The following is a 13659-nucleotide window of genomic DNA, read 5'->3' as shown; positions in this document are numbered from 1 at the left end:
AGTGTCCTTTATTACCTAGGTAGGCCCTAAATGTAACCACAAGTGTCCTTATAAGACAGAGATTTGACTAAGAAGAGGAGACAGAAGCCGCGACTGAAGTGACACGCTTTGCCGATGAAGGAAGAGGGCTACAAGCCAAGGCATGCAGGCAGACTCTAGAAGCGGAAAAAGCCAAGGAAACAGATTCTCTCTCAGAGCTTTCAGAAGGAAACAGCCCTGCCGACATCTTGACTTTAGTCCAGTGAAACTGACTTCAGACTTCTGGCTTCCAGAACTGTAAGAGAATACATTTGTGCCGTTTTAAGTTGCTGCATGTGTGGCAATTTGTTACAGCAGCAATGGGAAAAGAATTATCTAGGAGCTTAGAAATAGGCCCTTCTCCAATATATTCATCTGTAAACCAAATTTGGGTATGGTTATGCTTAAATTATAACTACTATCTTGTATGTATTAAAACATTCTTAATATTATCAATGTAAATGTAAATGAATAGAAAATATCCTCCTTTAACTCAAATATGTCAATGAAAAATCATAGTAATGCATATAAAATCAAGTGATGCATATAATCTAATTATGTTTAAGCAACAGAGTAGAAAAGGGTATTTAAATTGGCATAACGGTGACTTGAAGGCAAGCTGCAGTAATTTCAGCTGTTGCTTTTACTAATATTGTAAGCGAAGGTATGAAATATCTTGCACCAAAATACAGTTATATATTGCACCAGAATACAGCAGAGTTAAGTAACTTGCTCAATGTCACACAGTTATTAAGTGGCAGAACTCTTGGCTCCATAAATGTTTGTTGAATAAATACATGGTGCCTTCAAGGTTCACTTAGCAAAAATTTGGATAGCAACGTGAGGGGGAGGCGTAAGGCCTCAAACAGTCCAGGACAGATCTCTGATAAGGTAAAATCATTTGGGTTTGTCGTAAACTTCTGGGTTTCCTTGTCTGGATCCCCAGTATTAAGCCTCTTGGTTGTTTTTGTTTTATTTTATTTTGTTTTCAGAATTTTCCCATTCCACTCTGATGCTTGATCTCATTCTTACAGGGCAGTGATGTATCCAGGTACCTGGCTCTGCATCTGACCCTGGGGTATCACCAGCTCTACTTGTTTCTGTTTGGCTGTTGACACTCCTGTTAATGTTACCTCACGGTCTGGGTTGGCTATTCATTTTTGGTGGTGCTGACTCCATGGTTATGGGACTTCTAGTGGTTTGGATCTGTGTCCCCGCCCAAATGTAATATTTGGCGGAGATGATTGGATCTTCAGGGCAGTTTCTCATGGTTTAACACCATCCACCTTGGCGATAGTGAGCTCTCTGCTCTCTGGTCGTTTAAAAGCATGTGGCACCTCCCCCCGACCTTGCTTCTACTCTGGCCATGTGATGTGTGTGCTCCCTCTTTCCTTTCCACCATGATTGTACATTTCCTGAGGCCTCCCCAGAAGCAGAAGCCTCATGCTTCCTGTACAGCATGCAGAATCCTGAGCCAATTAAACCTCTTTTTTTAAATAAATTACCCAGTCTCAGGTATTTCTTTATAGCAGTGCGAGAACTAATAGAGGACCCAAGAATTTAACAAAACAACAACAACATAAAATCTTCCAGAAAACAAATGTGATTGGGAAACTGAACAAGAAACAAGTTTAGAGCCATAAAACTATTAAAGACATAAATAGGTGCTACTTACGCAGGTGGGCTATCACCACAATACTTTCCAATTCTTCTAGCATCATTGACTTCCCCGCCGTTAAACACAGCCACATAATCATATCGGCAGTAGTTATCTCGCTCCACATCAAACTTCTCAAACTTTAATTCTATGAGCTTTAGAGAAAGCACAATAGAAGTATCAAATATTAACAGCGTTGTTGAATAACCTCAAATGGAATTCTTCCTCTCCCCAGATTTGGAGGATACTACGATTTTCCCTTGTAAAAAAAGGAAAATTATGTTTAAGTGCTTTTTGTTGCATATTTCTTATTTAGTTAAAAAAAAAACTGTGGTATTCTTTTGCTTTTAATTGTAATCTTTCCAAAAGATCATCTCAAACTCAGATCAACTCTAGTTAGGATATTCAACTTAAGAATTCTGTTCACTTACAGCTATAGAAGTATGGGAACATTATGTAACACTAGCAACCTACTTTAAGACTATAATTGGTTTTGGAGATCTATTGTACAGCATGGTAACTATGGTTAATAACAACGTATAATAAACTTCAAAATTGCTGAGAGTAAATTTTTTTTTTTTTTTGAGACAGAGTTTCACTCTTGTTGCCCAGGCTGGAGTGCAATGGTGCGATCTCAGCTCACTGCAACCTCTGCCTCCTGGGTTCAAGCAATTATCCTGCCTCACCCTCCTGAGTAGCTGGAGTTACAGGTGCCCACCACCACACTCGGCTAATTTTTGTATTTTTAGTAGAGACGGGATTTCAGCATGTTGGCCAGTCTGCTCTCAAACTCCTGACCTCAAGTAATCCACCTGCCTTGGCCTCCCAAAGTGCTGGGATTACAGGCATGAGCCACCACGCCCAGCCGAGAGTAAATCTTAAATGTTAACACCACCTTCCACACACAAACAAAATAATAACTAGGTGAGGTGGATATGTTAATTACTTTGATTGTGGTAATCATTTCACAATGTATACATATATCAAAATATAATGTTGCACACAGTAAATATATATAATTTTCACTTGTCAACTATACCTCAATAAAGCTGCAGAGAAAAAGAAAAAGAAAGAGAAAAACAAGATTGTAATTGGATAACTGGATGTGTGTTATAGTGGGAAAAGGGGCTATATACCTTAATAGAAGCTAACAGAAATAAAAAGTATTATCTAAGAAGCTCCTTATATTACTGTATGTCAGGGAGTAGCAGTGTGTGTGCAGATATGTGTAGGAGGGTGAGCTGAGTGGATAGAGTTGTTCCCCTTTTGAGGGAAGGAGACTGACATTTCTATCAGATGAAAAGAAGTCAAATTTTCAGGACCAGTTATTCAGGGAAGTGGAATTGATGGCAGTGTCTTCTTGAAGTATGTTTGAAACGTATGATACCGTGCACGGCCTAATCAGGGTGTGGTTATTTTTGAAGAGGTTGCACAGAAGCACTGATCTACAATGTCAGTGTTAGGTTTTTCGTATTTCTCAATTTTTTGCACTAGTACCAATAATAGTGTCCTAAATTATTCAAGTGAATAGGAAATTTTGATTAAATAGGCAATCAATCATTCCCCATACAAGCAAATGTTTAAAAGAACATTTCCAACATGTGAATGAAAGGAAATCTCACTGGATTTATTATTACCTATGACAGCTGGTATCCAATCTTGCTGGGCAGCAAGTGGGCAAGAACCCTCCTTGCTACTTCAGGGAAGATAAAGGGCATTAATTCCTATTAGCTAGAGAAGACTCAAACACAGTAATCCAGGTGAAGATGATAATAGCAACAGCATCACAGATGGACACAAAGGTAATTTTGACTTTGAACATAATTGCTACACATCTTCATACTGAACTACCTTTTAAAAAGTCAGTGCCAGTGATAGGTGAATAATGCTTGTTCATACTTAACATGGCTTTAAATTGTATTAAAATATTTCCTCTTTGGGTCCAGTGACTTCTCACCACTTACTAATAAAATGCTTTCTAGGTTATTAAAAAAATTGGTGAACTTTTTCTACTTAGAAATTAGTCACAAAGGCTGGGCGTGGTGGCTCACGCCTGTAATCCCAGCACTTTGGGAGGCCGAGGGAGGCAGATCATGAGGTCAGGAAATTGAGACCATTCTGGCCAACACGGTGAAACTCCGTCTCCACTAAAAATACAAAAAATCAGCCGGGCGCGGTGGCGGGTGCCTGTAGTCCCAACTACTCAGGAGGCTGAGGCAGCAGAATGGACCGAACTCAGGAGGTGGAAGTTGCAGTGAGCCGAGATTGCGCCACTGCACTCCAGCCTGGGCGACACAGCAAGACTCCGTCTCAAAAAAAAAAAAAGAAATTAGTCACAAAAACTTTTGCAGAGAAGATTAAAAAAAGTGAAGAAGAAGATAAAGGAAAAGAACTGTGGTAACAAATGAAGGTAACGTAATTCTTTAATAGAAGAAAATTCCAATAAAATTCCTTCAATACAATAATTCCCTTGCATAGAAACTATTTAGGACTTAATTTTCCCATTATATTTTTCTCCTTTGAGAAACTGCCAGTGATTTCAAACACAGTGATTAAGAACTCAATTGACTGAAGCCAAAAATCACATTAATAAAATAAAAATCAAACTTAACATTTAAATGATCAAAGGGAAGAACAATGGAAAAGAGATGCTTAACTGTAATCTGCAAGTATAATTAAGTTGGAATTATTTGGTCAAATATATTTACAAATGTCACAGAGAAAATGATCACTACAATTTCAAGAATTACATAATGGTTTAAACGTTTCAGAAACACAATTTTTAAAGTTACTTTAAACTATAAAACATTCAACAGACTTATAAAATCTTCCATTATTAAATAAATGGCCATATATTTCTTCTTAAAAATAAAACCAAGTTTTGGAATTATGATCAGTGTTTATGTCTGTATTTATGTGTATATGTTCAAATCACTAACTTGCATGGTATATTAGCTTAAATAATTTTCTATGAAAAAAAGAAATATATGACAAATGGTATCTGTTCAAGCTATATGAAAGGTCAATTTAGAAAAGTTTTTTTTTTAAAAACAGTACCATAATGTTTACCTCATAGTGTTTGGGTTAAAGTCTATAGTGTTTCTAATAGTAATAATTTTTATAAAGTTATCTTTAAAGGTCCACAAAGTAGATTTCATCTGTTTCTATGCTAAGTTCTTTCCTGCAATTAATATGTGACACTGGTTCCCAGAAAGGGTAAAAAGTTGTATATGTAACCACAAATTAATAAATACTGGAAAAGTCGACCTTCTCTGTTGATTATTTCAGAACAATGAATAAAGCCTTTTGTGGGGAACCTGCACATATTTTATTTTAAATGACAACCAAAAACACCCTAAAGCAGACCAACTTGTTCTTTGAAGAGATAATGTGGCTTGCTTTTGTTGGCTTTGTTGAGGCAAAGCATCCACACTTTTTTATTTAGTTACTAGAATAACTATTATCAGGACATGATGGGTTTGTGATGTGAGCAAATGGTAACCTGAAATGTCCATGGACCTGGGGATTTTTATCCTCCCACAGTTAGTCGCTGCTGCTTATAACATCCACTGCAGGGTTAAACAATCCTATGTGGGATTTGCTTACCATTTGTATTTTTAAAACTGTTTTGAAAATTGTCATTATATAGCAGGAAATTAAATCCATGAATTTGCAACTCAAAAAAAATGCAAAGGCTAGGCCAGGCACGGTGGCTCACATCTGTAATCCCAGCATTTTGGGAGGCTAAGGCAGGCGGATCACCTGAGGTCGGGAGTTCGAGACCAGCCTGACCAACATGGAGAAACTCCATCTCTACTAAAAAAATATAAAATTAGCCGGGCGTGGTGGCATATGACTGTAATCTCAGCTACTCATGAGGCTGAGGCGGGAGAATCGCTTGAACCCGGGAGGTTGCAGTGAGCTGAGATTGCACCATTGCACTCCAGACAGGGCGACAAGAGTGAAACTCTGTCTCAAAAAAAAAAAAAAAAAAAAATCTGGGGTCTTCGCATGAAGAAATACCTGTGTCCAGGAGCCTTCCTCTTCTTGTATCCCTTAGCTCTCGAATAGCCCCCACAACCGGAGGCTCTTGAGAGTTGGTGGGCCCCCCACATTGTCTGGGCAATTCACACATGCATGCTTTCTTCACACTTCCAGGGAATCTCACCTGATTCTTTGGGGCTACAATGTGCCACACACAAGTGACTCCTGCAGGGTAATCCCGGTCTGGCCAGTTGGGGGTTTTAAAAGAGCCGGAAGGTCTGTCGAGGCGTCCTCCACAATACTGATCCCCTTCAAGTATTAAACAAGGAAAAAAGCCACAAGTTTATGTAGGTGACAGCAATACAACCACGTGGAGATTAGGAATGTGGGATCTTTGGTGAGAGCACAGTAAATAAAGGCAACCGCAGAAGCGCTGACATTTTCTCTTAAAAATGTGGTTACATACATAACCTCCCAACACACACAATGAATGATCTCTGTTACCTGACATAGCATATCAACACAAGAGAGGGGAGAAGTGGACTCAGGGCCTCTTTTCTTTTTTTTTTTTTTTTCCTTAGACAAGGAAGACAAAACATTTGAATATGCACTCATTCAGAAAGCTTGCAGGCTCAAAAAATCACAGAGATGTTAAGGCTCCTCAAGGCATTGGTATTCAGTAAATACCCAGGGACAAAATGTGAATTAGTTGATATAGACAGCTCTCATTACTAGAAAACTTCCCATGATATATATATATATATATATGTTTTAAGAATAAATTTTGTTTGTAAAAATAATATTTATAAATTTTCAGCAACACAGAAAGGCATAAGGAAGAAAGTAAAAATCTACCCCCAAATCCCTAGTTTTAGCCACCAAAAACTAATCAAAATTAATAGGTGACAAATATCATTTCAGGCATCTGTACTCATAAGTTGCATATGTACCTGCAGGTTGGCAGAAATAATGTAAGAATTATTTTAATACGAAGTTCTAAATTTAATTTTACTTGAATGTAAATAACAAATAAAAACTGAACTGAAACTAAAATAATTATACTTCAATGGAATATTTCTTTGACACAGAATATAACCATTCTTAAATCAAACTTCTAAATTTAAGAAAATGTATTATAAAAATGGAGTTTGGAATAATTTCTAAATCTCCATTTAATAAAAAATTTCAAGTATACACAAAGTAAGTAGAATAATACAATGACGTCCTACATATCCATTACCCAGTTACAATAATGGTCATCATTCTATTAGTCTATCTATATTGCTATCTAATCCCCACGACCTGCTTCATTGTTTTTATTATTATTTTACAGGTTTTGGGGAGATAAATTCACATACTCTGAAATGCACAAATCTTAGCTGTACAAATAAGAAAAATGGATATACCTGTGTAAACCACACTCCTATGATGACACAGAATCCATTTCCCACTAAATTTGTGCATCCCTTCCCATCCTGCCAGTTCTCTACATTACTTTTCTGAAAAACTTCCCATTAGATGAGTTTAATTTTAGAGCTCCATATAAATTTGTTTACCCATTCTCCTGCTGATGGGTGGTTTCTAGTCTGGACTATTGTGAATGAAGCTGCTATGAACAGTTTTGTACACATTTGTTTGTACATGTATCTTCATTTCTCTTATATAAATACCCAGGACTGCAACTGCTGGGCCAAGAGTCGATGTAAATATTTAACTTCATAAAAAACTACTGGAACTTTTCTCCAAATGGTTGTATCATTTTACACCTCTCTTGAGTATGAACACCTCGGTTGCTTTACATCCTTGTTACCATTTGGTGGTGTCAGTGTTTTTAGCCAACATGGTGGGTAAGTAATGGCATCTCACTGTCATTTTAATTTGCATTTCCCTGAAGACTAATGAGAGATACTGAGTAGTTTTTCATGCACTTATTGGCCATTCATATTTTCCTCTGTAAAGTGTCCAAGTGTTTTGCCAATTTTTATACTTACTGGAATCTTTACCTTTTTATCGTTGAGCTGTATGAGTTCTTTGTATATTCTGAATACAAGTTCTTCACCAGATATTTTTGTGAATATTTTCTCCCCTTCTGTAGGCTGTCTATTTGTGTATAACCATGTCTTTTTATAAGTATTAGTGTTAATTTTAATGAAGTTTTGTATTTTTCCTTTTACTTTCAACCAACTTGGTCTTTGTATTTCAAGTGCTTTCTTGTAGACAACATATAGTTGGGTCCGGCTTTTCAATCCATTCTAACAATAACTGTCTTCTAATCGGAGTATTTAATAATTTACATTTAATATATTTATTGATCTTCTTGGATTTAATGTGCCATTTACTACTTTTTTCTATTTGCTTTACCTTTCTTTTATTCCATCTATTTTTCCTTCTAGCCTTCTTTGGGTTAGTTGGATAATTTTAGTATTCTATTTTAATCTTTTGGCTTTTAGTGATAACTCCTGCATTTTTTAATGGGTTCTCTAGGGATTATAATATGCATGTTTAACTTATCAAAATTTACTTAGAGTTAATATTGTACTTCATGTGTTATATATGTATGTGCAACAGTGTAATTACATTTATGTGTCCATCCTTTGGTTGTCAAACATATTACATCATACACTATATATTCCACCACACAGTGCTAAGGTTTTTTTTGTTTTGAACAGATAACATGTAAAGAAATTAAGAGAAGAAAAGAAAATAACATATGCCCTTTTATATTTACTATTTCCAATGACCTTCATTCCTTCTGTTACTTTCATTTTACAAGGTCATTTCCCTCAACCTGAGGAATTCTCTTCAGTATTTCTACCAGTGCAAGTATAAAAATGTCTTTCAGAGATTTTTAGTGTTTATCTGAAAATGTCTTTATTTTACTTACATTCTTGAAGGCTGGCTATAGAATAGCGGTTGACAGTTTTATTCCAGTGCTTTAAAAATACTATGACAGGCCAGGGGTGGTGGCTCACACCTGTAATCCTAACACTTTGGGAGGCCGAAGTGGGCAGATCAACCTGAGGTCAGGAGTTCGAAACCAGCCTGGCCAACATGGTGAAACCCCATCTCTACTAAAAATAGAAAAATTAGCCAGGCACGGTGGCGCATGCCTGTAATCCCAGCTGCTTGAGAGGTAGAGGCACGAGAATCGCTTGAACCTGGGAGGTGGAGGTTGCAGTGAGCTGAGATAGCACCACCACACTCCAGTCTGGTCAACAAGAGTGAAACTCAGTCTCAAAAAAAAATACTATGACACTGCCTTCTGGCTTCCAATGTTTCTGAGGAAATGGAAGCCATCATTCTTATCACTGTTCTTCTGTCTGGAATTTAGTTTCATCTGACTGATTTCAAGATTTTCTCTGTCTTTAAATTTCTGTAATTTAATTATAATGTGCATGGGGGTGCTTCATTTTTATTTGTCCTGTGGAGTTTGTTGACCCACTTGACTCTATTTTTCTTATTTTCATTGTTTATTTTTTAGATGGAATCTCACTCTGTTGCCCAGGCCGGAGTGCAGTGGCGCAATCTCGGCTCCCTGCAACCTCCGCCTCCCAGGTTCAAGCGATTCTCCTGCCTCAGCTTCCCAAGTAGCTGGGATTACAGGAGTGCACCACCATGCCTGGCTAATTTTTTTGTATTTTTAGCAGAGACGGGGTTTCACCATGTTGGCCAGGCTGGTCTTGAACTCCTGATCTCAGGTGATCTGCCTGCCTCGGCCTCCCAAAATGCTGGGATTACAGGCATGAGCCACCGTGCTCGGCCCCTCTTGACTCTGTAAGTTGATGTTTTTCACTGTATTTGAGCAGAGTCAAGTCATTATATCTTTAAATATTTTTTTCACTTTATTATCACTTTCTGGGACAAAAATTACAGATGTTAGACCACTTGATATTGTCTCACTGGTTTCTCGAGCTCTTTTTCTTCAATCTTTTTCCTCCATTTTCTTCAGATTGAGTAACTTCTATTTAAGTTCACTGACTCTTTTTTTCTGCCATCTCCAATCTACTTGTGAGCACGACAGGTAAATTTTAAAATTTCAGATCCTGTTTCTTTTATCTCTAGAATTATTACTTTATTTTTTAATAGTTCCTGTTTTTCTTCTGAGATTCTCAATTTGTTTATTTATTATGCACATATTTCCCTTTATAAATCCTGAAACAAACATGTAAGAGCAGCTTTAAAGTACTTGTTTGCTAATTGCAACATGTGAGTTACCTTGAGATCAATTCTTATTGACTGCTTTTGTCCTTGAATAGGGACACATTTTTCCTGTTTCATTACATAACTACAGACTGGACATTATGCATGATACATTATACTCTAGATTCTGCTGTGTTCTGATAAAAATAATTTTGTTCTAGCAGGCATTTAACTTGGCTAGACTCAAACTTAAAGTCTGTTTCCCTGGCAGCAGGCAGCAGCTGTAATCTCTTTTCAGTTCTTTCATTTTTCAGCTGATGCTTTTGTGCCAGGCCAACTGGGCTCTCCTCCACACATGTAGAGTTTAGCTGTCAGACAAAGATTTCAGTAGATTTTATATGAATATTTTGTGCCTCAATTCTGTAACTCCCTGCCTGGATTTCCTCCCCAACATTCTGGCTGCTCTTTCAGCCCCAGATTCTGTCCTCTGACCTTTCAAGTAAAAATGTTGCACCACAGTCCAATCCAAAAGCAGATTATGGACTGCTCTTAGGTAAAAGGCTGAAAACATACAAATATTGCCCACTGCAGTGATCTTTCAAAAGCAGAGATTTCTACCCTTGGGAGCTCACTATATATATATGTATATATGTGTATATATGTGTGTGTATATATATATATTTGTTGTTGTTTGAGACAGGGTCTCACTCTGCCATCCAGGCTGCAGCACAGTGGCATGACCACAGCTCACTGCAGCCGTGACCTCCCTGGGCTCAGGTGATTCTCTTCCTCAGCCTCCTGAGTAGCTAGGACAACAGGTGTGTGCTACCACACCCAGATAATTTTTGTATTTTTTGTAGAGATGGGGTTTCACCATTTTGCCCAGGCTGGTCTTGAACTCCAGAGCTCAAGAGATCCACCTGCCCTTGGTGCCCCAGTGTTGGGATTACAGGCATGAGCCACTGTGCCTGGCCTCCACTTTTATTTTTTAAAACCTATTGTATAAGTACTCAAATAAAAGCAAGCACACACAGAAAGGTATGGGAACCACTGGCCATGGCTATTTCTGGAGAAGGGACTATGGAGTGGTGAAGGGGTGTGTTTGCATATTTGCATGTATGCTTATGTATGCAAGCTCCACATTTTTACTCTATGAATTTCTATATTCGATTTTTTACAAGAATGCATGTGGACTTAAATTAAAAGTCTGATTTTTTGTATTGGTCTCGTCATGGTTTGATGGCATTCACTAGCTCTTTGAGAACCACTCTTAAGCTTTAAAGGAGTAAATAAATATCAAGTGCCAAGAATAGTGAACCAACATTACTGTTGTTATTGCCATTACGTGGAAACAGTACCTCTTTCGTTTGGTTCAGCAGCAGAGAACATGGCCATGAAGCCATTGCCAGCTGTGTTGGCATCAGAAATCATCTGCACCATCATCTTGTTGCCACTGGACACAAGGGCTCCAGGCCGGAAAGTGCCACAGAAGCGGCCAATGCGCTGGCCATTGGCATGGCCATTGTACACATCCACAAAGTCATAGCGGCACAGGTTGTCACTCTCGAGGTCTATGAATCGGAAATTAAGAACGACTACTTTTCCTTCGGGAACCTGCCAAGAAAAGGGCCAATTAGAAAACTGTCATGAAAACAATATCCGAGGCTTTGACACCAGTCACTTACTTAAGTGTGTAAAGTATAATATCCAAGATAATGCTTTTTCCTCTCTCATATCTGAACTAACCCAAGGGAAGTTTTCTAGCATATTGCATTCCTAAAAAATGTAAGTACTTATTTTCTTTTGACAAATCTCGCAATTCTCCAGGATTCACAATCTTATTCCTTAAGAACTTACCTTAACAAAGCTGCAAGATATTAGATCAGTATTATTAATGGGTGAGTCATTACTTAGAATGAATACCAGTCCTGATTGGACCTTAGCACATATTTGCATATTCTAATACCTAGAGATATTGCTTAGCAAAGAAACATTTAAAAATATCATTTCTTGGCCAGGCACGGTGGCTCACGTCTGTAATTCCAGCACTTTGGGAGGCCGAGGCGGACGGATCACAAGGTCAGGAGATCGAGACCATCCTGGCTAACACGGTGAAACCCCGTCTCTACTAAAAATACAAAAAATTTGCCAGGCGTGGTGGCGGGCGCCTATAGTCCCAGCTACTTGGGAGGCTGAGGCAGGAGAATGGCATGAACCTGGAAGGCAGAGCTTGCAGTGAGCCGAGATCGCACCACTGCACTCCAGCCTGGGCGACAGTGCGAGACTCCGCCTCAAAAAAAAAAAAATCACTTCTTACAAATAATACAGTAGGATGCACTCAATGCCTGTGTATAGAATGTATCTATGAAGTTCAAAATAAAGGATTTCTTTGGCAATTGTGTAGTTAATTTACAGATAATTCATTTTGGGTCCTGAGACATCCAGATGAACTATACTGACTAAACGAACTGAGTAATTGCTGACTCATCTCTTCTAAATGTCACTAAGTTTTTTGTTCATTTGTTTTCCAGGTGAAGACTTTACATGTCAGGAAGCCTTGAAACACAATGCGCTGATGAAGAAAAAGATAAGCTTTCATTTTCTCATAATATTTTATTCATCATAATTTCCCCATAAAATTCTTAATGATGGTTCCTTCCCTATTCCCTGAGTAGGTAGAAAAAAATGGCTATAGAAGCATTTGGTAGGATTCTCAGGTTACAAAAGCCCCATTTCTTTCCCAGTTCATACCACCTTTTAATTTCTTCATTCAAGTTGTTCAGTCATAAAGTCTTGATCATAATTGTTTTACTCCTTTAATCAGATGAGGTCTCCACTGAATAGTGGAGAATTCCATTCTGTAAAAACTTACATATAACAAAACTCAGTGATTAAAAAAATCAAATACACACAATCAAAAGTGGTTGGTTTATATTCATCATAATTAACTATTTCAGACTCAAGGGTCAATAGATGCTTTGACATTAATACGGCTTCCCCATGTTGTAAGTACAGTGCCATACATTTTATTTTCCTATGGTAAGATGAAGTGTTTTCAGTGCTATTTGCTTTTTGTGTCAAACACATCTACACACTTCATCGTAGAAATTATAATGGCGTAGTCCCCGCAAAAGGGACACGTTTGGCTTTGCCATCGTTGCATTCTAATTCCTAGAAGCTTATCTCAGTGGTGTGAATATCAGAGTTCCAAAGAACTTAGAACAGCTTAAGAAGCTAATAACAGAAAGAACAATTTAAATTTTAAACATTATCACCAAGATGTCTGTTGTAGAACTTCCTGTCTTTTGCTTTGTTTTTTGTTTTGCACACCCCTATTTGTACAATGATCAGAAAGTTATCAAAATATGATGCCACATCTGTAATCTTAAATATAAGCAGGCTCTCTATGAATCACCGAAAAAGTCCTAGCCATGAAAAGAATCTCAAACTAATTTGTTTTTTTCTTGCATGAATAGTGACTATTTGTATAAATGTATAGAGGGCAATTCAAAGCTATGAAACTTGATGAAGTCACTCGCAGAGTGAATGTGGACAGAAAAAGGAAGAGGTCTAAGTACAGAGGCCTGGAACACTCCAATGTCATCAAGTCTGTGAAGAGGTCAAATCACAATAGAGACTGAGTCAGCAAGCAGGAGGCAACCAAAGTGTGTGGTGTCTGGAAGCCAGGCGAAGAGAGTATGTCAAGGAGGAATGAATGGGCAACTGAGTTAAGTGCTGCTGCTGAGAAAGACCAGTGGATTTAGCAACACAGAAGTTTAGCAACCAGAAGTCACTGGTAATGCTGACAAAGCTGTTTTGGTGGCACCATGGGGAGAAAACTGGATAAGAGAAGGATCATG

At 37.9% G+C, this 13659-nt stretch overlaps 1 protein-coding gene across 1 annotated transcript in view; it reads right to left on the bottom strand.

The window, feature by feature from the left end:
* Positions 1 to 13659, bottom strand: part of PCOLCE2 (procollagen C-endopeptidase enhancer 2) — a 71992-nt gene that overhangs the window by 19149 nt on the left and 39184 nt on the right. Inside the window, exons 3-5 of the mRNA XM_003265339.4 lie at positions 11158 to 11413; positions 5844 to 5968; positions 1694 to 1830 (exon numbers count right to left, since the gene is read on the bottom strand). Of these exons, the coding sequence (XP_003265387.1) occupies positions 1694 to 1830; positions 5844 to 5968; positions 11158 to 11413 (518 nt within the window). The remainder of the gene's footprint in view (positions 1 to 1693; positions 1831 to 5843; positions 5969 to 11157; positions 11414 to 13659) is intronic.

Source organism: Nomascus leucogenys, chromosome 8 (genome assembly GCF_006542625.1).
Source record: "Nomascus leucogenys isolate Asia chromosome 8, Asia_NLE_v1, whole genome shotgun sequence".
In the NCBI taxonomy this organism is placed as follows: Eukaryota; Metazoa; Chordata; class Mammalia; order Primates; family Hylobatidae; genus Nomascus; species Nomascus leucogenys.
Note: the sequence above shows the minus strand (reverse complement) of the source record. Positions and strands in the feature narration are given on the sequence as shown.